This window comes from Antechinus flavipes, chromosome 3, assembly GCF_016432865.1.
Source record: "Antechinus flavipes isolate AdamAnt ecotype Samford, QLD, Australia chromosome 3, AdamAnt_v2, whole genome shotgun sequence".
NCBI classification, from domain to species: Eukaryota; Metazoa; Chordata; class Mammalia; order Dasyuromorphia; family Dasyuridae; genus Antechinus; species Antechinus flavipes.
The window spans coordinates 459,026,923-459,053,292 of NC_067400.1; the positions used below are offsets into that span (position 1 = coordinate 459,026,923).

Here is a 26,370-nt window from a genome sequence, read left to right on the forward strand (position 1 = left end):
TTAAAATAGTGGAATAAAATTATTAGGATAGAATATCATGCTGTTTAAATTCAATGAAAGGATCCTTAATATAATTATATAGTTATAGAGGTTACCAGGGATGATATTGCACTTCATCCTTTTCCTAATAGCATTCTGGCCTCTTCTACTACAGCATTATATTAAAAAAAATTTTTTTTTGTTCCACATAACTTGGACAGTATGAGGAGACAACATTTAATAAAGAAAATAAGTCATTGTTCTGAGGATTTCATGGATCAATGTAATAATGCGAGGTGCTTGCAAGATTATGATAATAGTCTAGTTAAAGTACAATTTCTTGTACAGATTCTCCAGAATATTTTAAAGTTGCTGATTCTAAGTACATAAAAGATAGTGATTTTCTCATGTATAAATTCTAACTTTCAGTTGCTGATTAAGAGAATATGGAATTTCTAATGTGCCACTGGTTCTGGGATTCCTTTTCATTTTGTTGTTGTAGTGATGGTGTAATGGGTAATATAGCATTCGAGTTTTCTATTGCATATACTAGCTAAGGACTTATGTAATTCTTACATCTCTCAAATCATAATGATATTTGAATCCTCAGGGGTATTTATTGCTACACCTCGCTTCTTACAGTTCTTACTTTTGGCAAGATCTAACACATACTATTGTGTACAGATTCTGAAATATTTTTGACTTTCTGTCAAATCCAGGAGAATGGGTCTATTTTTAAAATTTCTTTGTTTTGATATAATTCTTCTCCTAGTTGAGTTCACAAAAAGGCCTTTTTAGAATTCCAGTCTAAGTACTGTCTCTTTTTCAAAATTATTTCAGGCATTAGTATCGTTTTTCAATGATCAGTGCAGAGTTTCTTCCAGGCCTTCACAGCTACAATAGCAATTTAAGAGCATACCGTCTGAACATCACTGGCTGCCATTTCTTTATTGTGTCATTGTCCCTTCCCTGATGGCATGGATGATGAATCAGGCTTTGATTTACTATGAGTTAGATTATGATTTATAATAATAGTAGTAGTTTTTGTTGTTGTAGTAGCAATAATAATTGTATTATTAGAAGTAATTGTCTTTCCCTACTTACTAGAAACTTCCTGTCACTGATAAATATACTTAATTTCTTTCATTTTCAAAAGGTCTGGATATTAGCCTGACATTTCTTTAAATTATTGTCCTATAGTTCTCATCTTTCCCTTTCACTGAAAAATTCCTGGTCAGTCATATTTATTATCTCCAGTTCCTCATCATTCATTTGCTTCTAAACTCCTAATTGTTTCTGATTCTAACATGACAAACTTTTCTTCAATTTTACCATCTCTTTGCTAAATTTCTTTCTTTTTTTTGGTTGAGGCAATTGAGGTTAAGTGATTTGACCAGGATCACACAGCTAGGAAGTGTTAAGTATCTGAGACCAGATTTGAACTCAGGTTCTCCTGATTTTAGGGTTGATGCTCTATTCACTGCACCACCTAGCTGCCCCTTTAACTATTAAATTTCATGTACTTTTCTCTCTTCTCTTTTTCTTCCTTCTTCCTCACCAATCTATTGCCTTTAGTCTTCATATGCAAAATTAATCAATGCCAGCTTTGTAGAATTTGATTCCACATTTTAATTCATAAAAATAGAATCTATTTTCCTTCTACTACCTCATGTAATCCTCTTCCTTCACTCAAAAAGCTCAATCCCTCCATGAATTTTTCACAGTAGGAAAAATTTGACATTATAGTGTAAAAATGAAATTATAAATCTCTACTGACCTTATTTCCTGTATGGATATACCACAAAATATATTTATCATTTTTCTTGGATATAATTTTTAGATTTTATTCAATGAGTCCCACTTAATATCTCATAATAGCATGGTAATAAGCCTGGAGTTTGAAAGTTATATCAGTAGAACATAAACTCCAGTTTGTCTCATATCTCCCAGTGAAGTCTTTAAATACAGTTCCACAACAAGAATATGGGATTGTGGATGTTCCCTCCACTGATGTAGAACAATGGTGTCGAAGTCAAAAATAAACACATACCTAAAATCACATATCAACTTAGAAAATAGAAAAAGAACTTCATCTACATTGTATTGTATTTTTTATTCATTGTATTAAATATTTCTAAATTGTATTTTAATCTGGTTTGGGATTGTTCTTTCCTTGCCTTCAGCAACTCTTTCATGGCTGATGTGGGCAAATGATTTCATTCCACAATTGTCAGTGTTATGGTGATGCTTCTACTTAGATCAAGGTTTTTCATACTGGGTTATAATGGTCCTCCTTGTAAAGATTTTAGGCTTTTATGAACATGAATAAAAAAAAATTACATCTTCATTTTCATTAACTTATAACTGAAACAATATTTTATTCAATTATGAATTGCCAAAAAAAATTCTCAGGGATCTATAAGCTTCAATAGACTGCCAAAAACAATCATCACCCATACAGAGACAAAGCAAACACACATGCACACACACACACACACACACACACACACACACACACACATACAACTTGTGATTTAGCTAGACTAAAGACAAATGTCCTTCATTGGGAATCTTTTGGCCTTTGTATTTAGGACGGAACTAATAATTTCTAATAAACAGAGGATTCAGAAGCCCAGGGATGGCCTCCATCCCACAATGAAGTATTAAATTATGGTTCTTAAACATTACTCCAAAATAGTCACTTTCTTAAATATTGCCTTTAGTTAATGTTATCAATTGAAAATAGATTACATATACCTTCAATGAAATACTCATAAATCATTTATGTTGTTTTGGATACTAAATAAAACTTTTGTAAAAACTCCACATCTAGCGTTTCAGTTAATTTGTCAACATAATGAATAACCTCTAGGAATGCATCATTTGAAAGTATTTCCTTTGTGTTTTGAAGATTAAAATATTCTCTTTTCAGACAATCTTTATCGGATACTGATCTGATAATTTATTCATTATTTGTGGAAAGAACTTGTCTGGCTATTTGACACCATTATTTAATACAATTCAATAAGTAGTTATTGTTAGTCACATAATAAGCATCTCTTCTGTTCCAGACCCTGTGCTAAGAGCTGGGTAGAACAAAAGAGGCAAAAAACCGTTCCTGCCCTATAGGGGCTCACAATCTAATGAGAGAGAAACAAGCAAACAAATATGTACAAATAAATTATAGACAAGATAAATGGAAATAATCAACAGTAAAAAGGCAACAGAATTGAAAGAATATTTTAATGCTTCCTGTAGAAGAAAGGATTTTAGTTGTCACTTAAAAGAAGCTAGGGAAACTGGGAGGGAGATATGAGAAAGTAGAGTATTTCAAGCATATAGAGGGCTAGAACTCTGAAAAGGTGTACTTGAATCTAAAGACAACAGAGTGCTTAAGGCTAAGTACCTACTCAATGTGAGATAATGATGATATGGTAATGTGATGGCTGTCTCCACAGCTGGCACAGGCTCAATGTGGTATAACAAACATGAATTATACATGCAAGTAATGATATAACAAAACAATATGAATCAACATGGTATTGTAAAAGATTTCCATAAGTCCTAGAAGGAGGGTATGTAAACAACAATCACACATACGCCTCCTTCAGCAGTCAAGAGATAGTCCAAAACCAGTCAATTGTCCATTGCTTCATATGGGTCCTAAAAGGAGGATATATAAATAACAATCACATATACACCTCCTTCAGCAGCCAAAAGATAGTCCAAAACCAATCTATTGTCTATTACTTCATGTGTCAGGAAATCCAATGATTCCTGAGGGTTTTGAAGTTCTGTAACAATCTTATCAACAATTTTTTGATATTCATGAGTCAAATGCATACACATTGTTAACAGTCATGCTTTTTCAGTGGCACATGTAGTCAGAGATGGAAATACCCAATGTTGAGTTTTCTTCTTTGTTTCGAGGTTACTTCTCTTTTTCTGTCTCTCTCCAGGTACTCGTTGGCACCCATCTGATTCCTTTTCCATCTGTAGAGGTACAAGCAAATCCTGTCCCCCAAGCAATTAACCTATCTGATCTCTTCCATTCACTACTTTTAGGATCTCTCTTCATCACCTGGCAATTATATTGGAACTGCTCACACTGGACTCTGCCCTTCTGTCCCGTTATAAAACCTGTATTCTCCCAATTACAATCCCTTTTTCCCATCTGACTGCTTCTTGGCTGATAGATCATGTAATCCCTTTCTCCCATCAGATTGCTACTCAGTTGATTGATCATATCAGAGTACTGAACTTCTAAAGACTCCCTGGTTGTTAACTTGGCTGCGATCATGCTCCAAGTGTTTTTTTGCCTGGGGTCCAAGAGCTGGGCCCCGTCTCTCATTTCCCTGAGTCAATACATTCTGATGCCCAATGGAAGCCTCTGTTGCATTTTGGATATAGGCTTTTGGGTCTTGTTCTTTCACCATGCCAAGGCATACCTCTATGCCAAGATTGAGCTTTCAAATGCTCTACTTCATCACACTGAAAGTATTGACGTGTCTCTCTGGAAGTCCCTTGCCAAAAGGGACCTGGTCTTCCCATGTTCTGCATCATAGCCTGGATATAAAAGGCATTTGTGCCCAATGTGGCACAGCATCTTATGCTCTCCTCTAGAGAAGCATCCTTGTATAATCCTAGTATAATTCTTCTACAAACCTCATTAGCATTTTCTCTAGCAAATTGTTTTATCATAATTTCTGTTGCTGCATTTTCACTAATAGTTCGTATGACAGCTGTCTGCAGATATTCCACGAAATCAGCAAAGGGGTCATTTGGACCTTGTGCTACTTTCATGAAGACTTCCTGTCTATCTTGTTTTCCTGGGAGGGAGCCCCACGCTTTGATAGCAGCAGCAGCAATTTGCTCATATGCTGCCATAGGGTAATTAATCTAAGCTAAAGTGTCTGCATAATGACCTATACATGCTAGTTGATCAAAAGTGATTGGTATATTAACTCTAGCTAAGTTGCCTATTTCGTTGGGCTTGTATTCTACAGAGTTCACTACTCAGAAAGCCATAAGTTTTGTCCAGGTTCTAAACATGTCCTTGCTATAGATTTCCAATCACTAGGTGTTAAAATTTCAAAAGCCAAATTCTCTAATGGTATCTTAACATAAGATGATGTAGCCCCATAAAGAATACAACCCTTGTTCAGATCTTTCATAATTTCCAGATCAAAAGGAGTGTTATCTTCTCCTGGTTTGACCTAAAGAATCAAATTCTTCAATTATAGGGTATGCTTTTATTTTTAAATCAAATATATCCTGTCCTTTTTTAGCTTCAAATGGTGCCTTTTCTAATCATGTCATAAGGAGTGGAACAAAACTGCTGCATGGGTGGTGCTGATTGTGTCACTCCTCCCTCTCCTCCCCCTCTCTCCCCCAATCCATGAAGGGGAAGTTGAGGAGGAAGGGTGATAAGATGTGGAATGCCTTAATGGCTCCTACAGTAAAGCACCACACTCCTTAATTTCATTAACACTATACTTAACTCGTTTCTTGTCTAATTCTTCATGCTTTTTAGCTATTTTGTCAGTACCATCCCCTTCCGTCCTATTTCTTCTTTTTCCTTATTCTAATACTTATGTAATTCCTTAAAGCCAATTGTATTTTGTTGTATATATAGAATGCTTCTTCACGAATTGAATCAAGACCATTATCATTGTAATATTCAATTAGTTGTTCTCCCACTAGTTTTCACTTATCTGGCTCTAATATTTCTTCCTTAGAGAACCAAGGAGACATGTACTATAATGTTTCAAAGAGTTCAATGATCTGCTTCCAAGTTACAATCAAACCTTGGGTTTTTATTAGCTTAACTATGCATCTACACACTTCCCTTGGGGTGGGGAAGGTTCTTTTTTAAGCATTTGTCCCAGTTCAGCTGAAACACTAGTTTAGCCCTTACCAAAGTTTCCTGCTTGTCTATTTTTGTACTCGTCCTATGATCCAGGTCATGAGGGCTTCTCCACTTAACTCATGATCGTGTCAGTCGGACTGCTGAGTGTAAATCCTTACATCCAGGTTTGGGTACCAAAGGAGGCAGGCAAGCTTCTGCGCTCTGGAATCTGGAGCCTGAAGTCTCCTCTCCTGAGCATGCTGCGGCAGAGAGATTCTGACCCTCTCTCTCAGCCCTCCAATCCTTGCCTAAGATTACCTCACCACAACACATTCAGCAAGTTCCAATCTTGAGGAGAGTCATCACATCACTATGATCCAAGTATATATTTATAGAATCATTATCTTACATTGATTAGGTAATTAGCCTTAAGTGCTCTGTTGTCTTTAGATTCACACATTTTCAGAGTTCTAGCCCTCTGCATAGGCAGAAGAAAATGATTAGAGATAAGAAATGGGGTGTCTTTTTCATAGAACACCGGATGACCAAAAAGTACATACAGCAAAGTGTAAGAAGACTGAAAAGGTAGAAGGGGCTAGTTTATGAGGGCTTTGAACTCAGAGTATTTTGTGTTTTATTCTGGAGCAAATATGACTTAGTCACTGGAGTAATTGGGAAATGGGGGGAGAAACAGGGAAGAGAGCAAAGGCTAATATTGTTAGATCTGAGTTTTAGGAAAATCACTTTGGTGGTTTAAGGAAGGATGGACTGCAATGGATACAGACTTGTTAAAGATCGACCCACCAGAAGGCTATTGCAGTAGTACTGCCATGAGTTAACACCAAAGTAGTGTCAGTGTCAGAAGAGAGAAGGAAGAATATTCAAGAGATGTTGCAAAGATGAAATGACTAGATTTTGGCAACAGATTGATTCAGCAAAAGAAACAGAAGAGGAGTGATCAGATAAAAAGGAAAAGAACCAGGGGAAGAGTGAGAAAAACATGGAGAAAAGAATATATCAAGGAGAAGAGGATGATTAACAGTGTCAAAAACTACAGAGAAGTTAAGGAGAGTCAGGATTGAGAAAAGGCATTTGGTTTAGCAAGTACAAAACTGGAGACCTTAGAGAGTAGTTTCGGAGGATGATAAGGTCAGAAATTAGATTATAAGATGTTAAAAAGAGAATGAGAAAAGAAAAAGTATAATAAAAGTAAGAAAGACCATTGAATTTGCCAGTTAAAAATCACTGTTAATTTTGGAGAGAAAAGTTTTGCTTGAATGATGAGTTTTGAATGAATGATGAGATAGATTGTAAAGTTTAAAAAAGAGTGAGAGGAAAGGAAGTAGAAACATCTATTGCAAATGGTCTTTTCTATTTTATCTATAAAAAGTGGAAGAAATACAGAATGATAGCCAGGAAAGGAGGATGAACTATGTATAGCCACTGTGCTAGACCCAAGATGACATACAAAAAAGCTGACAATGTGATAAAGAATTTTACAAAAAGTTGCAATTAGACAAACTATGAGAAACTGGCTTCAGAAATTGCTTGGTCAGTCAGTTTTTATTTAAGTTTATTTGGTTTACATACTGTTCCATTCAAAACCACATCTACATGATTAAAGGATCTCTCAATACAAAATTCAAGAAGCAAAAAGTAAATTAGGATGTAATTTTCTAATAGATTTCAACTTAAGGAACATGAAAAAAGTTGTCTAATAATTCCTAAAACAAATACAAATTTAAAGCTGTCAACATCATAAGTACTATACAAATATGAGAAGGATCTGTGAGTTCTTCAGTATATGGAATTTCTTTCTTTAATTTATCAATGTATTCTCTTATGACTTAATAGGTAAGTTTTAAGGAGTTGCTTAAGGCACATAAAAGGTAAAAAACTTGTCCAGTATCACACAGCTAGTATATAGTTTAGGTCTTCCTGACACTAAGCTCAATATCCTATTTAATATTTTATATCACCTCTTTAAATTTGATTCTTAAAATTATGAATGTTATGTACACAGTACACTAAGGTATATACCTGAGAAGGAACAGTTTTCCAGACTTCTTCATATTTAATACATAAAAAGTTTTCAAACTCAAAATAACATTAATTGACATCATTTGTTGGTGATTTCTGTATAAAAGTTCCTTGTACCACAACACAAATTATAAAATATCTGAAGTCCTTTTTAAACTAAGATTTTTTTCAACTGAATGACATAGATTGTTTATTAATAAGTCTGTAAGAAGAGTATAATTCCTAAAACTCATGTTATTTTTAACATAATTTTTTAAAAAAGATGTCAGTAGATAGGATAAAATAGTATAGATTCTAATTCAAATTCTTGAATCCTTCAATAATGTAAAGTAATAAATTTGGAAGAATATCTTTAAAATATGAACAAAAATAAAAACTTTGGCAATAAAGAGATGAACAAGTTGCTATATAAAGTATTTATTAATATTCCATTACAAACAAAAGTGCCATTCAAAACTGTGATCCAAAAATAGGTATTTTGCTTTGCACAAATGATTAAATAAGTAGCAGCTATGAAAACCAGCTATTGAAATATTTATTTTTAAGCTCATCTAATTTTAATACTCCGTGAATCCCATCATCAAAAGGATTTTTCTATTACTTAAATATTCTGGGGGCAGCTAGGAGGTGCAGTGGATAGAGCACCAGCCCTGAATTCAGGAGGACCTAAGTTCAAATCTGGTCTCCGACACTTAACACTTCTTAGCTGTGTGACTCTGAGCAAGTCACTTAACCACAATTCCCTCAGCAAAAAAATAAAAATAAATTAAAATTTAAAATAAAAAAAATATATATATATTCTGCTACTAATAGAAATAGCTGACAGTGTAAGCTCCAGGAATGTAAGGAATGTTTTGTATCCCTAGCACTTAGTACAATCCTGTACATAGTTAAGTGCTTAATAAATTCTTGTTAACTTGACATTACTTTTAAGATTTTCAAGGCAATTTATAGATATATTACATTTATTGATCTTTGCAACATGACTATGAGATAGGCACTACAAATATTCTTTTAATGCTATTTTACATATTAGGAAAATGAAGTGCAGAGAAGTTTGGTTAATGTGGGGCCACAGTCACACAACTATTCAGGACAGAAGATAGGAGACCTTAATTTTCTCCTAACATCAAGTCTGGTATTCTTTCCACTACCTTCAGTAATCTCATTTTCTTGTGCAATTAAATACATAGTTTAGTTAAAATACAAGTATTTATGTAAGAAAGAGCTGTTCCTAAATAAAATGAAAAGTCAAGACCACATTTATATATGTGGTGAAAACTGCTTTAAGTTCAATTTTTAGTTTTAATAATTACAATATTCACTACAAAAAATTTTAGTGCCAAGAAAATTGAATTGCAATACAAGTGACATCAAGTAATAGTCACTCAAAGTCATTGATGATAATAGTAATAAGAACAATAACAAGAATGAAAAGAGCTTTACTTACTGCTATTTCTCTGCATGCTGACATAGAAATCCCAGTTCCTTCTATTTGTTTTAAAGCATAATCTTTATCATCTTTCCTATAAAAACATAAAAAAAAATTTAAATGAACATTGAATCCAGAATTAGATTCACTATACAGAAAACAAATATATAAATAAACAGTATCTCCACATAATAAAAATCATTAAGCAAATACATTCTATTAAAAATGAAACTAGATGGTTTTGGTAGCTTCCAGATTTTTGTACAGATCAGCAAAACAATTCATCTGAAAACTATATAAGATGTTTATTAAGCTAAATATAAAAAATTCAGAAATGAACACATTCTTATTTATTAGATCTCATACTTGTCCTCTTAGCATCTCAAATTCAAGTCCAAAGCAAAATTCATTATCTTTCCTCAAAAACTCATTCCTCTTCTCAACTTACATATCACTGTCAATTACTACCCCTTTGAAGCACCCCAAGTACACATTTCAGATGGCATCAACTGTTGAATCTCACTCATGCTACATTATCCAATCAATTGCCAAATTTAGTTATTTCTATCTCCACAACCTCTTTTGTATATTTTTTTCTCCTTTCTCACAACCACCGCCATAACCCAAATCTTCACTACCTCTCTCACTTGAACTAATATGACAAATTCTTTTTACTTCTAGATTCAATCCTAACAAAGTCCAAAGAGAAGAAATATTCTGGAAAAATGAGCAAACAACAACAAAAAAAAGGACCTGGTGGAGATGCTCAAGACATAAACCCAGAAGAAAACAACTTAAAAACATCCACAAGTAAAACCTCCAAGGAAAAATATGCAAGTACAATATGTTGGATACAAGCGCAAGAATTCCTAGAAAAACTAAAGAGGTTTGTTTTTTTTTTTTTTAAAGAAAGCAAGAAAAATGGAATCAAATAAAAGCAATAGAGGGAAATACATGAGAACAATGCAAGAAAATTATGAAAACAGATTTAACAGTTTTATTAAAGAGGCACAAAAAATACTGAAGAAAAAAATTCCTTAAAAAGTAAAATTAAGCAAGTGAAAACTAATGAATTCCATGAGACAATAAAGAGACAATAAAACAAAATCCAAAAACCGGAAATAAAAATTTTAAAAATGTGAAATATCTCATAGGAAAAACAACTGATCTAAAAAATAGATGAATGAGAGATCATTTAAGAATTATTGGTCTACCTGAAAACCATGAATAAAAAAAGAACCTAAACATCACATTTCAAGAAATTACAAAGGAAAATTGCCTAGATATTTTAAAACCAGAGGACCAAGTAGAAACTTCAAAGAATTTATCACTCACCTCTTGAAAGAAATTCCAAAATGAAACTCCCAGGAATATCCTAGCCAAATTCCAGCTCTCCAGGTCAAGGAAAAAAAATACTACAAAAAGCAGCCAGAAATAATTCAAATATCCTGGATGGAAATACCGTCACATCACATGCAATTTAGCAGCTACTACTATAAAGGAGTGGAAGGTTTGGTGATATTCCAGAAGGCAAAGGAGCTAGCATTACAATCAAGAACCTAAGTATAATCCTCCAATGTCCAAAAAATGGACATTGAATTAAAAAGAATTTTCAAACACTCTTGATGAAGAGACCAGAGTTTAATAGAAATTCTGATATTCAAACAAAAGAATTAAGTAGTATTAAAAGGTAAAGATGAATGAGAAACCATAAGGGATTAAACAAGGTTAAACTGTTTACATTCTTAAATACAAAAATTATATATGTAACCCCCTAAGAACAAGATTATCATTATCGGTCCTTAAAAAGGAAATCTACTTAGAAAGTATAAATCTATAATGTTGAAATGATCTCAAAAGAAGCTTGAAAAAGGAAGGGAAAAAAGCAGAGAAAGAAGGAAAGAAGAGGAAGAGAGGGGGAAAATATCTCCTACACAAAAGGTTTGTGTACAAAGAGAGCTTCCATGATGGAGAAGGAAATGAGAAAGAGAGAAAGTGACACCTGCACCTCACTCTTACCTGACTTGTGTAAAGCAAAAAAGCATACAAACACACAATTGGGCAGAGAAATGCATCTTACTTAACAGGGAAATAGAAAAAAGGGTAAGGGAAAATGGAGATAGGTTGATTAGGAGAAGGGTAAATTAAGAGAGGCAGAAGTTCCAAGCAAAACAAACTCTTGAGGAGGAAACACTGAAAACAAGAAAGATAAATAAAAGAGAATAGAGGGTGAAAATCCACACTTAGAAATTACAATTGTGAATGAATTCATCCATAAAACAGAAGAGTATAACAGAATGGCCTAGAAACCATAATCTAAGAAACATGTTGTTTACAAGACTCACATCTGAAACAGAAAGATATAGAGAACAAAATAGAGATTAGAGTATAAATAATTATGCTTCATATGAAGTTAAAAAAAAAGGAGGAGTAGCAATCATAAACTTAGATAACTAAACCTGATTAAAAGAGATAATCAGGACAACAACATATTGCTACAAGATATCAAATGGCATAGCATTCAAATTCTTGAAGGAAAATTTAAACAAATTACAGGAGAAAACTGAAATTAAACTTTAATTAGTAAGAATATCTTCAACTTATCCCTTTCTCAGACCTACCTAAATGTAACTATAAAACAAATAAGAAGGAAATGAAGAGATGAATAGAATGTTAGAAAAGATAGCTATAATAGACTGATATCCCTAATGAATATTAGGAAAAATTTTTAAATAAAATGTGGGAAAATAAGTGCACTAATATATTGCTGGTGGAGCTGTGAACTAGTACAACCAATCTGGAGGACAAGAACTATATCCAAAGAGCAATAAAACTGTGCATACCCTCTGAATCAGGAGCATTGATACTTAAGTCTATCCCCAAAAGAGATTAAATAAAAATGAAAAGGATTCTTTGTCCTCTATTATGCGCAAAAATATTTATGGCAGCTCTTTTTTTGGTAGCATAGAAACTAACAAGATGCCCATCAATTGGGTAATGGATAAATAACTTTTAGTATATGATTATGATGGATTATCATTATGCTATGAGAAATGATGGAAATTATTTCAGAAACCCTGGAAAGTTTTATATGAACTGATGCCAAGTAAAGTGAGCAGAACCAGGATAACAATGTATACAGTAATATTAATATTGTGAAGATAATCAATTGTGAAAGACAGCTAATCTCATCAACCCAAAGGTTTGCAACAATTCTAGGGGATTCAAGATATCTAGATGAGAACTAAAGGACTCAAAATATAGAATGAAACATTTTTTCCCTTTATTTTCCTTGCTTCTCTCCTGCCTTCATCCTGGAATATAGCTAATGCTGAAATATGTTTTGCATGACTTTATTTGTAAAATAGGTATCACATTTCTCACCTTCTCTGTTGGGTGGAGTGGGAGGTAAAAGGAGAGAGAAAATTTGAAACAGATTTTTTTTTAAAAAGAAAAAATAAAACTCAAAGTGATATGCAAAAAGTAAAGAGACCAACTTGCCAAAAAACAAAACAAAACAAAACCTACCTAGCAAAGAAAGAACAGCAATATAACCAGAAATTAACTATAACAAAAATAGATTCATATCAAAGATGTTAAGATGGTTCAACATTGGAGAAACAATTAGCACAATTAATATGAAAGACAATGGAATGTGTGCTGAACTTAAAAAAGTTCCAGGATAGGAAAATGAATCCTGGTTCTGCAACATACTACTTGTATAACCTCTTCCAAGTCACTTAATCTTTTAGAACTTCATTTGCAAAATTGGGGGGTCAGGCTACATAACCTGAATGACCTTCCTACTTCAAATCTATGAGCATAAAAATAACAAAAGGGATATGATTATATCAATGGAAATATAAACATCTTAGACAAAATGAAGTATTCTCATGTTAAAAAACAAATATCTAAAAATAAGATCTAGCTTTATTTTCAATGGAATAACACTATAAGCTTTTCAGGACAAGTAGTTTTTAAACTACCTATCTGTCCACTAATATCTGACAATTCTTAAAATACCAAACCATACCTAAAAGCATGACATTAAAGGAATAAACATAGGGAAAAAGGAAACAAAACTATCACTTTTTCAAGTGGCTTGCAGAAAACATGATTTACTTAGAAAAATCCCAAAGAATGATGAAGAAACTAAATGAAACGATAGATTAATAGAGATGGATGGGCCCCACACTGATGACTCATATGAAAACTTTGTTTTACAATTGAAGAAAATTAAGCTCAAAATGTTAAGTGACCTGCTCAAAGTTATTTTTTTTTAAATTTCCAAAAATAAATAGTAATTCTGTATGCTGCTAACAGTAAACTACAAGGAAATAAGAGAAATTTCATTTTTAACTCAAAAAATATTTTTAATAGTTGGGACTGAAGAGAAATCGGGGCACTTTGTATAGATTTAATACTCTATTAAATCTGGATGCTTTATAGTAACCAGAATAAAGAAAAATATTTAGGAAAATAAAAGGTATAAGGTTCTCAGGGAAAATAACAGGGGAAGAAAAGTCCAAAGGCAAGAGTCATATAGCATTATCAGAACTCAAACTAGCCATATAGAACTTATAAACAAAACTATTTGGTATCAATTTAAAAACAACAAGAAAGGTAAACTAATGGGTTAGACTTGGTAAGCACAAATCAGAAGCAAGTAAAAAGAATATCTCAATGTTTGATTATCTCAAAAATGTAAGCTATAGGAAGAACTTCCTATTTTACTCAAACTGTTTGAAAAACTAGAAAGTAGTTTGGAAAAAATTAAGTTTAAACAAATAAGCTCCAAATAGATAACATGTATAAAAGGTCAAATCATAAGAAAATTAGAGAGCTTAAGGAGATCTAGTAAAGACACTGAGGAATGAATAAATAAACCAAGAACTCTAAGGAAAAAAAAAACAAACAAACACTAAAACCTAAAGAAAAAGCATCCAGGATCATCAACCATATCAAATACAATAGAAAGATTAAGAAAGATGGAGATTGCTAAGCCATTATTATTTGGTGATTAAGATATCATTATCGACATGAAGGCAACAGTTTCAGTTAAGTGGATGAGGTTGCCAAAGCAAACTACAAAGAGTTTATCAAAGAGTGAAAGAAAATTAAATGGAGCCACAATTTTTTTTTTTAAGTTTAGCTGACAAGGAGAGAGTCATAGGATGATAGACAGGATCTAGTGAGGATTTTTAAAAGTCTGGGCAGAGTTAGCATGTTTATATACTTCAGGAAAGAGGAGACTTAAGATCAGAGAGAAAGGAAATAATGGTGGAGGAAATACGCTGCAGAAAATCGCAAGGTGTAGAATCAAAAATTAGCCTTGGCAAAAAAAGTCACATCTTCACTAGAGATTAGAGTAAAGGAGAAAATAATGAAGCATAATATCAAAGGAGGAAAAAAAATTCACAGTGAATATCTTCAAATTTTTTCACTGAAGAATGAGATAGCTAAATGTGGAAGGATGATTGTTGTAAAAGGTTTGAGGAAAGAAAAGAATATTTTAAAAAGCTGCTGTGGTAAATGACACAAAGAATCTGACAGAAAAGAGCATAAGTATTGCCTCTCTGGAGTGATGATACAGTTGACAAAAGATAATAAATTTTAAATGGAGCTAGTCAGAATGATTTCTTGACTTCTTCCACCTTTATGAGCAGGAACAAAGGAAGCCAATTATCTGTTTGGGATTTGGCAAAATTTGCCTTTAAAAAAAAATTGAGCAAGGGATTCAGGAAGAGAAAGCTAAAATAGTCTGATGAGTTAACATAGAGGTCAACATTGGGAGGGAAGAGATATATGGAGTCAGAAGAGAGATGATTCCCTGCTCATAGAAGGGGAGTCCAATATGCTCTCCTCTGTTATATCCAGACCCTCTTTACTAAGCAGCCATAACCATTTGAGGTCCAGATTATCTAAACATATCATCCAATTCAGATCCTGTTGACTACATAATGGTCCCTTAGACATTCTTCTTCATTCTACAATGATTCAGTGTCTGGCTCAGTCTTTCTCATTTTCTAAATCTTAAACTCATAGTAGGGGATTTCAATCTAATATTGATATCACCTTAAATATCCTACCCCCCCCCCAAGTCCCACAAAACTTACATTCTATTATCTTTTTTTTTTCAATTCTACCCTATCTATAATCAGAGATGATCAAATCCCCCATCTTGCCTTCACTAACTACTACATTCACAGGTTCTTATATTCCTTTATCTGATCATATTTTTTTTTTATCATTACACCTTCCTGGTCCCCTACAATTCCTAAATCTCTCACTGGGACCTCCATCTATTCCATTCTCTGTCACCTTCACCCAGGTTCCCCTCCCTCAGTGAAGCTCTCAGCTCTCTCCCACTATAATCATCTTGTTTCCTTGTCTCCTTGCACTGTTGCAGAGCACACCATTCACTCAACTTGAGACAATTTCCACCTTCCAGCTCATTCACTCTCACTGACTACTGCTAAATATGAAACAATGCTAAAAACACCTACCACCAAGTCAGAAGCAGCTGGTGGCCTGGGGCCTGAGTCAAGAAGACCTGAGCTCAGACCTTCCTAGCTTGGTGACGCTTTGTGCTTCAGTTTCTTCAACTCCCAGGGCTGATGGGAGAACTAAATGCCTGGCACATAGTAGGAGCTCTATAAAGACTTATTCCATTCCATTGTATGTTATCTCATCTGAATTGTGCCAAGGCAAACATTCTACTTCCCAATAAAGGTTTCATATTCATAAAGCAGATCAGAATATTGGAGGGAACATCAACATGAAGAAGCAACGAGGCAGCTATGGAGGAAGGAGACAGGATGAGAAGAGAGCAAGCGGACCTAGACAAAGAGCATTCTATAGCACGCTACATCTTCCTAGCTACATAACTGACTAAAAAGGACCCAGAATAAAAGATAATACTGCAAGCTCTGTGAGAATAGAAACCCTATTAGGTTTTTGTAATATTATCCTCAGCATCTAGCACAGAGCCCAACATTTACAGAATCAAATTACTATTTGTTAATTTAAAAAGCACTTCATTCTGTAGAATAAAATTCATTTTTAAAGGCTTTCCTCCAACAAGCTATTTCTCATGCATGTTAAAATCACAGAAACTAATACTCTGAAAGATGCAACACAATTAACTTTGTTCGAAGAATGAAGCATTTATTAAGCTTACCATTCACAAGGTATGAAATTAATTGTACTAAATGCTGGGAATGCAAAAAGAAGCCAGACAGCTCCTGCTCTCCAGGAGCTTACATTCTATTGGAAAAGCAGATATAGCAGGCTTTAGCTGCAAGTCAAATGGAAAAGTCCCATGATCCTTAGGGTACAACAAATGGTAATGCCTCTTTTTTGTATTTTCATTGATAAAAAACACACCAGTTTTTTGGTATTGGTGTTTGGTCTGATAGTTCCAAAGATTTTCATGACAAAAGAATTTTCTTTCCTGGCACTTGCAGGAACAGTTGCCAGGCTGCATCTCCAGAGATTGCTTCCCAGGATGATGGCTATAGACACTAGATTCAAACATGTTATTACTAATTGTCTTGTGTTCTGGGTTCTGAGGGGAAATGGTAGCCAAGGGATGTTGTTGATTTGACTTGCCTGGCACATGCTGCTTGTCTCTCTCAGGATGCCTTGCTTCTTCAGCTAGGTTGGCTTACCTGTACTGTCTGTATTGATGGGGATAACTAGACCTTCTCCAGATATCTCCTAGGGCTACTGGAAGCAGGACTTGAAATGGTTTGTCTGGTACATATCTTGTAGATGGAAGACATTTCTCTTTGTCCCTGTGGAAACTTTATTATCATGATGTACTGATGGCTTATATTCAGTAAATGTACCTATGATAAAGAAGCATTATGTTGTGGTGGAAAGAGCATGGCATTTCCTATCACTTAATATCCTTTGTTTCAGTTTCCTTATCAGTAAAGGAGGAAGATGAACTAAAAGCTCTCCTAAATCTCTTTCAGCTCTGTAGCAGCCACTCAATAACCTATTAACTACATCTATAATCCTCTATATTGGAGCATGATTAGTACAGAGTCCAAATGGAAGTTCAGAAACTGTAATGTTCCTGTTTGCACATGATATGTACTGACTTCAGTTAGTTAATACATCTACTATATATCAGGCATCCTTTTAAGCAATAAAGTAAGGCAAAAACAAAACAAAACAAACTAAGAGCTCACAGTGCAACAATTATATACCAAAAAAAAGATAAATGAGAATAGTTTCATGGAGAAAGCATTAAGATTGAGGAGGATTGTGAAAATCTTGCAGAAGGTAGAACTTTAATCAAGATCTGGAAGGAAGACAGGGAAGTCAGGAGGAAGACATGAGGAGGGAGAAAATCCCAACACAATGGGGAGACAGCTGGTAAAAATGCAAAGTAGGGAGATAAGAGTGTCTTATGCTAGAAATAGCAAAAAGGCCAATATCACTGAATTACAAATTATTTGGAGGGGAATAAGGCATACCACTAGAAAGGCAGAAAGAAGTGGCTAAATTATGAAATGAATTTAAAAGACAAAATGAGTTCATATTTGAACCTAGAGATAACCAATATGGAACCTGTGGAGTTTACTGAATGGGACACCGGGAGGTAGACATGATATGATGTATGCTTTAGAAAGATCACTTTGATAAGTGGAATATGAAACTGATGGAGAAGTGACAAGGCCAAGGAGACCAAACAACAAGTTATTGCAATAGTTCCTCCACTCTGTTGTAAGTCATGCCTAAACTATCAAAGGAAAAAAGAGGGCAGACATCAGAGAAAGCTGTTAAGAAGTAGAAAGAGAAGGATTTAAAAACTGATTGGATATGAGTATAGAGGAGGCTAACTGAGTGAGATGTCAAGAAAAATACCCAGATTTCAAGTATGAGTGACTGGAAGGATGATAGTGATATCCTATTAAGTAATAGGAAATTAGGAGAGAGAAAATTAGTAGAAAAAGATAAAGAGTTTGGTCTGAAGTATAACAAATTTAAGATGGAATTATATATATATGACATTCAGTGCAAGATATTCAAGAAGATGTTAGATTGGTTGTCAAGGAAAATGTTAGGGCTGAACATGTCATCTGCATGGAGATTCAAATCCATGGAAGCAGAGGAGATCACCAAATATAACAATAGGGTTACTTAATGGAAAATCAGTGAATAAAAACTCACTTGGATTAAAGGCATTATGTTGTTATACAATACATATTGTACAGCAATATGCATTATTATATAAACCTGAACAAGTCATTTAACTTTTCAGTGGCATTAGACAACTTTAATTCTTGTGATGACAATTCACCAGAATATTTTCATGAGAATTGCCTCCCAGCAATAAAACCAGAGGCACGGATGAAGAAATGAGAAGTTAAAATTCAAACAGCTTACACTAAGAAAATCAGGAGTTTGAAAACTTCCTATTGTACTATGATATGCAACTAGGTGGCCCAGTAGATAGATGACTGAGCCTTGAGTTAAGAACTGAGTTCAAATTCAGCTCAACGTACTAGTTCTATGAGACCCTAAGCAAGTTGCCTCTTGTCAAGTTGTCTCAAATTCCCCTGTAAAATGGGAAAATAACAGTACTATCTCAAAAGACTATTGTGAGGCTCAAATAAGATAATAATTGTAAAGTGCTTAGCATAGTGTCTGGCACACAGTTCCTTAATAAATTCTTATAATAGGCAGTTGGATTTATAACCCATAGAGCTTGTCCATTTGTTTCTATGTGTGGTATATGTAATATAAATGCATATATGTATGTGTATTCCACATATAAAATTGATAACACACACACACCACAGCAGAGAGATAATGAACTGAGTCTAGAATTGAATAGAGGAGGGGAAACAAGCTGGATTACATATAGAAATAGTACTAATATTCATAATAATTCAAATATTTACGAATACAAAAACCCATCTTTTTAACACTATTATTCTCTTGGCAATTCCAAACAGCTGCAAAACAAAGATTACCAATCTCAAAAGAATTAATGTTGTCAGTCATTCAAAGAGCAATGGAAAAATGAATGGTACTGAGAATATTATCAACTAAGAGATATGTAGCAAAAATAACATGAAAGATATCATCAGGGAGATATGTGACTTGAAAAGGAGATGACCAGTTTTACAGTAAAAGCAAGGGATGAAAGATGGACAGCTTGTCTTCACAGGAATACATTTAATGTTAAGAATAAAAAGAAAAGGGGCAGTGAGGTGGCACAGTGGATAAAGCACCAGCCCTGAATTCAGAAGGACCTGAGTTCAAATCTGGCAGACACTTAACACTTCCTAGTGTTAAGTGTGACCTTGGGTAAGTCACTTAACCTCAATTGCCCCAGCAATAAATAAATGAATAAATGAATGAATGAATGAATAAACAGAAAGAAAGGAAGGAAGGAAGGAAGGAAGGAAGGGTAGAAAAGAAGGAAGAGTAAAAAGAAAAAAGAAGTCCCCTGCTCTGTACTTATTAGGTAGACCTCTGGCAGAACCAAAGTTGCAAAGGATGAGAAGGCATGGACAGGCTTTGATTTGTAGAGCTAGAAACAGTACCCACCTTTAAAAAAATCAGAGATCTATTTAAGTAAAATAAATCTTTTTTTCTTTTTTTGGGGGGGAGGAGGGGGCACAAGGCAATTGGGGTTAAGTGACCTGTCCAGGGTCACACAGCTAGGAAATATTAAGTGTCTGAAGCCACATTTGAACCCAGGTTCTCCTGAGTCCAAGGCTCGTGTGTTCAATCCACTGTGTCAACTGGCTAGCCTAGCCCTTAGAATAAATCCTAAAGAATTTTTTTCATTTTTAATTTATATTGTACTTTTTCTTAAAATTTAACGTGTCCCTGGCAACCTTCACAACTATAATAATGGACATAGAGCTCTTTAAATTGTTTAAAATATTCAAGACATCTCATTTGAGCCTATTCCTGAAAAAAAGATACAAGCCAATTCTTAGCAAATATATTTCTATGCAAGTTTTCTTAATAGTTTTTGAGTGATTTATTTTTCTCTATCAAATAAAATACAAATTCTAAAATCATGTGGAATATAGTTTTTTAAAAAAAACAACCATGAAGTTGCATATAATTAACATTTTTCTTTCTAGTAGTTAAAATACTACGGCATGCCTTCAGGTTCCTATTATTCCTTGATTCTCATCACAGGTATGCAAAAAATCTTACAAAGGAATTTTAGGCCATATCTGATCACCTTTGACAATATGAGTATAATGATCAGTAGCATTTCTCTCCTTACTTGTTGAAAGGTATGAAAGACTTAAAACCACAAGCAATCTCAGAAAATATTCTAAAGGAATTTATGTGACAAAACAGAGAAAGTCTGTTGTGAATGGTCTAAGGATGAGAAATCTTGGGAGGTTCTTTGTAACTAAAATTTTCCAATGCAATACAGTCCTAGGAATGAAGGCCTCGTCAAAATTCTCACTTGGAACCCAAACCTGATTCATGAATGATTTTGCCAGATGAACAGCTTTATGGCTGAGTCTGTTAGCTTTTGTATTTCTGATTCATTTTTACCTTGCTATACAGACAGCTGCAAGGCTAAAAAGACCATCAGCCTCGGAGGCCAGAAAATAGCTCTTGTTCTTTTCCTTTTTTGGCAGGATTGCTAAACGGGCAGATCTGGGGAATGCCTGGATTCTACCAAAGCACTTGACAAAATCTCTTAAGATGTTCTTATGGAAAAGATGGAGATATGTGGGTAGTACAGTTAAATACAGCTGAATAAAGCCAAAGATTGGTGATAAATGAATAAAGGTCTTCTAGGGGAGTTTGGATAAAACAGTTGATAATACTAATGTTTACATAGCACTTTAAGATTTGCAAAACAGAAATAGCATTGTGTTTTTATCAGATTTGCAGATTACAAAAATCACTTGGGAAAATTACTAGATTTTCATAGGAGGATAATAGGCTGAATCTAACAATAGGAATTCTACCCTTCTACCAGGATTAATGTAAAACTTTACAGTATAGCTAAAAAAAAAAAAATCAACAATAAAAGTATAGTATGAGGGAGGAATGACTAGAAAACAATTTATGTGATAAAGAACTATGGACTTTAGTGTAATACATACTCAATAAGAGTATTGGCAAGGCAAACAAAAGAGCCAATGTCATCTCAGGATGCATTAACGGAGACATAATATTCAAAATAAGGAAGGCTTAGAAATATTCTTAGTCAGAAATTATCTAGAACATAATGATCAGTTCTGTGCATGACATCTCCTATGGGACACAGGAAATGGAGTCAAGAAAACCTAGATTCACATCTGGTATGAGACACAGCTCTGTGACCCTGGACAGGTCATTTCTTTACCTTTAAAATAAGAGAGTTGAATTCAATGGTTTTTAAGGTTCTTTCCAGCTCTTAAGTTTCTAAATTTATGATTCTATGTTTAGAGGAGGACAAATCAGATTTAAGATGACTTGAAACTATAAGTTGCTGTTGAAAGAACTAGGGGAGTTTAGCTCAGGAGAAGAAAAAATTAAGAGTGATCTGATAGTTTTCTTCAAGAAATATATCTGAAGAACTGTCATAGAGAAGAGTAATAAGAGTAAAACTGTTTTGCTTGGTCCAGCTTGGACTAAATTTCTTGGTCAAAAAAATTTGAGAGCTTTCCTCCCAAATAAAATTTTAAAAGATATCTGTTAAGTCCTAAATGGACTTGTTCTCTCCAACTCCAGTTATTTACCCCAAATGCCCATCAGATCATATCCCTCTCCTCCCTTTCAAAAAGCCTAAAATACCTTCTAGTTACTAACTGACTCACTACTAATTGAGGGGCTTGTTCTCATTTAGTTTAATACATCATCCATTTTTGGTGTCTACCTGTCCCCAATTCTTATCAGCAGCTCTGAGTAGTTATAACATGCACAAGGGCCACACCCCAATAAAACTACCTAAACAGACCGGTTAACCCAGACTGAGGGTAAATGATAGACCTCCCATCTATCAATGAGTTAGGAGGATGTCTATCTCAGTCTTGTGAAGACTCCCCCCAGTGGAATGGACAGATGAAAACTTCCCCCTCCTTCCTGCCCCCTCTCCCCCCCCCCCCCTCCAATGGCCAAGCAGGCATCATGGAGTGCTTAGAGTTTAGTCAGACATTGAAAAGACCAAAGTCATCCTCTGCATCCCAAGCCATTGTCATAGTCCCTTCTAAACCATAGTAAATAATTTTATTAATTTGCTATTGACAAATCAATTCTCAAGTGACCAACCTTTTGGTGATATCCCTGCTTGATAAACTTGATAAACTAAACTACTGATCCACTATTATTGACACCATATTCAAAGCCTTCTCACCTTGGTAAAATCTGCTTCTGCTATTGCACTGACAAGTCTACTAAAAGGGAAAGAAGGTGGAACTTTAAATAAAAATTAATATGTACTAATAATTTTACTCAAATAAGTCTTTTATCCTAGAATGAAACCAGGAATTATTAAACTGTTTTCATATATAACTAATTTATCTTCTTTGATTGCAGACATTTTCTTAAATTATACTATACTATATAAGTAATCACAGCTTATTAGTTAAGCACATTCTTTACAAAATCCTCATTTCCATCTCTCCCATTATTCCACATTTCTTTTTATTCTACCAATTTTTTAAAAAGCCATCAGATTCAATTTATTTCTCATCCTATCAATATTATTAGTATTGACTCTACTGTAAGAAAAACAGTACTTACTGATGAAAGAAGAAGAAAAAATGTTTTTCATAATTATTTAGCCTTGCATGTGAAAATAAAGTTCTAGTATGCTACTAGACTTAAATTTTTTTAAGTATCTTTTTTCCACAGGCTTCTAGTATATCTGAACACTATATATATATATACACACACACACACAATAATACAGTATCAAATTTTCCTGCTTAAAATAAGGTATATATAAAAAATTTAATAAGGCATATATCCCTTCTTTAGTTTTTATATTCTATTGTTATCATTTCCAATGTCCTTTAAAACAAGCCAACCGTACTCTATAATCCTTATGTATTTTATATTTTATATTAAAAGACAATTCTAACATCTGACACATGGAAGGTACCACAGAATCTGATCCAATCCTTCATTTTACTGAAAGCTGAATTAAATTAAGTATACCTACAAAACCTCCAATCCCCCACTGCACATCCCCTACACAAAGAATCAGGATGCAGGAGCAAAAGGGAATTATTTTGAAAGAATACTTGGCATAAAAAAAAATTGATTAAAAAAAACTCTAAGTGGATACAATAAATATTGGTGACAGTATGATCCTTTCCAAATAGTGCTCAAACAATATTTGTTGAGTTTGTTGACTAGAAAGGTGGCTTAGAAACCTACCCAGCTTCTGTGACCAGGTCAGAGAGTCTATTAAAGCAGCTCATTGAATTTTAGAGTTCACAGGAACTTTAAAAATAAGCAGACCCTCATTTTATAGATAAAGAAATTGAAGTCCAGAGGGGTGTCAAATGATTTGCTTAAATTCATGGTATATTAAAGGGCAATTCTAAAACACTGGTCCAGAGTCATGAAGAACTGAATTTTAATCCTGTCTCAGAAATTTATTAACTGTGTGAGCTAGGCAATTTACATTTAATCTCAGTCTCAGTTTTCTCAATGGTAAAATGGGGATAATAAAAAATATCTATCTCTCAGGATTGATGTGAGAAACAAACGAGATGATATTTATAAAGTGTTTAATATAATACTGGACACAAAGTAGCTCCTGTTCTCTTCCTTTTCTCTCTTCATACTATTGGCATCATTTGCTGAGGTATATTTTATATTATTACTAAGAATATGAACAAGAGATGAAAGTTTTATTTTTTTTCCAATAATACAATTCTATTCAAATTGTCCACTACTAACAAACTGGCTACATGCCATAAATGTATAAGGAAAATGTATTCCCTGGGGAAAATATGACTTAATATCAGAACCAGAATAACCACGAAATGTAGCATTCAGTGGATGCAGTGTAGAGTTTATACTACAATTTTCTAATCCCTAAACAAAAATAAGGTACAGAAACAAAATAAGTTATGTCTTTATTTGGTACTGACATTCTCCAATGTGTTTTAAAAATCAAATTTTAACTTAACTCAATCAGCATTTTTTAATTAATCTCTTTCATCATTAAAAATCCCATCATCTCTAGCCAGCTGATCTCCCTTTTACTATGTTATTACTACGTTAGCCTTACAAAACTGCATTGTCATAAAAGAAAAAAATAAATAAATGTCTTACCATTCAAGTTGTGAATGTGATCTATATTGTATAGTACAGATCATGTAAATTCATGTAAATATGTTTCACCTTTAAAACAGTTCTTCTAGACTTAGGTATAAATTACAGCAAATCGGCAATGAGTAGCTTAACTAAAGACTTCAAAGATTGAGCTTGGATTCTAGTGCTGTCAGTTTTCCCACAAAGTGTAGCTCTACCTTGACTAGACAGTACAAGCTAGTAGTACTAATCCTTATTCAATGCCTCATAAGTAATTCAAAAGTTAACAACATCACTACGACCAACAACCTGATTAATAAGAACCAGGCAGCTTTTATAATGCTAACTATGCAAATTCATCTTTTCTGAATTTAAGCAGTGATCTAGGGGAAAAGATTTTGAAAAAAACATGTTCTATGTTACAATTCATCTAGTTCTTCAAAATCTGCTCTTAGTCATTCCTGCAAAGCTAGGCTATATTTTAAGTGTCCAATTCTTTTAGAATGTACAAATCCAACAAGAAAATGTTCAAAATGATAATTATTTATAAGAAATTTAATCTCTCTAGGATATTCCTTTTAAAGTAAAGGTATCCTTCATTTTACAGACTATATACATTCTGTGTAAAATTAATTACAGAGTGATTTTGTTACAAATAAAGAGCTCCCTTTTAAATTTTTAGCTCAGGATGCAACAACAATGCTAGGAGGAGCCTTATCTTTGTCAGAGCTCTCAGACTCTGAATACCGTTTGGGTGAGCTCATCTGGCCTGAAGAATTCAACTATAATCTCTAGTAAAAGAAGAATATAGGGATCCAACTTTGGTCATTCAACCTTCAGTCCAGCATTACCAATTCCTTCTTAGATATCTCTATCAAGCTATCCAACAGCAGCTCAAATTCAACCTGTTCAAAAGAGACCTTATTAATTTTTCCCTAATCACATCCCTTTTCCTAACTTCCTTTTTTCTGCCAGGTATATACCATTCTTCCACCAGGCTAACAACCTATAGACATCCTCAATTCTCTATTCTGCTTCATCCCCTAAATACAATCAGTTGACAAGTCTCATCAATTCCACCTCCAAAACATCTCAAATTCCACTCTCATCTCTACTCACATGAGAGGATCAGAAGAGGTGATCATGTCCTTATTACCTCTTCCTTAGACAACTGTAATGAATCTTTAATTTTCAAGGCCTCAATGCTTCCAATCTCCTTCCTCTAGTCTCTCCTCCAAGTAGCTATGATTTTTCAAAAGCATACGTATGATATCAAGGCACTCCCCTGATTAATAAAACCCAAGAGCTCTTTTTTGGCTTTATGATTAAATAGAAACTTCTCTGCTTAGCATTTAAAGCCCTTCAAAAACTGACCCATTCTACCTTTTCAGACTTAATGCACATTACTCCCCTTTAAATACTTTAGTCAACTACACCATGCAAGTCAAATTGACCTATTCACTCTTCCTGACACTATATATTCCATCTTTTACCTTTTGTATAAGCTGTCCTCCAAGCCTATAATGCAGTAGAAGCCTTTCTTCAAAGCTCAGATCAAATGTTACCTCCTATATGAGTCCTTTCCTGACCCCCACAGATGTTAGTGCCTCCAACTCCACTACTCAGTATGAAGTATTTATTTTTCTATATACATGTTATTTCCCCTGTTAATATAAATTGATTTATATTTGTTAAACCATAGGGATACCAACCGGGGCTAAGATGAAAGATAATATGGTTTCCTGACTCTGCTGAGATGAAAGATGATTCTTTTCTCCCAATTTCCTTTCCATTTTCCTTCCTTCCCCCTTGCCTCCAT

At 34.0% G+C, this 26,370-nt stretch overlaps 1 protein-coding gene across 3 annotated transcripts in view; it reads right to left on the reverse strand.

Moving 5' to 3' along the window:
- CDK8 (cyclin dependent kinase 8) overlaps positions 1-26,370 on the reverse strand; it is a 175,948-nt gene that overhangs the window by 106,724 nt on the left and 42,854 nt on the right. For all 3 annotated transcript variants that reach the window (XR_007952062.1, XM_051986554.1, XM_051986553.1), the window contains exon 2: positions 9,318-9,393. Coding sequence is in view for 2 of the 3 variants with exons in the window: in XM_051986554.1 (XP_051842514.1) it covers positions 9,318-9,393 (76 nt within the window). In the remaining variant the exon portion in view is untranslated. The remainder of the gene's footprint in view (positions 1-9,317; positions 9,394-26,370) is intronic.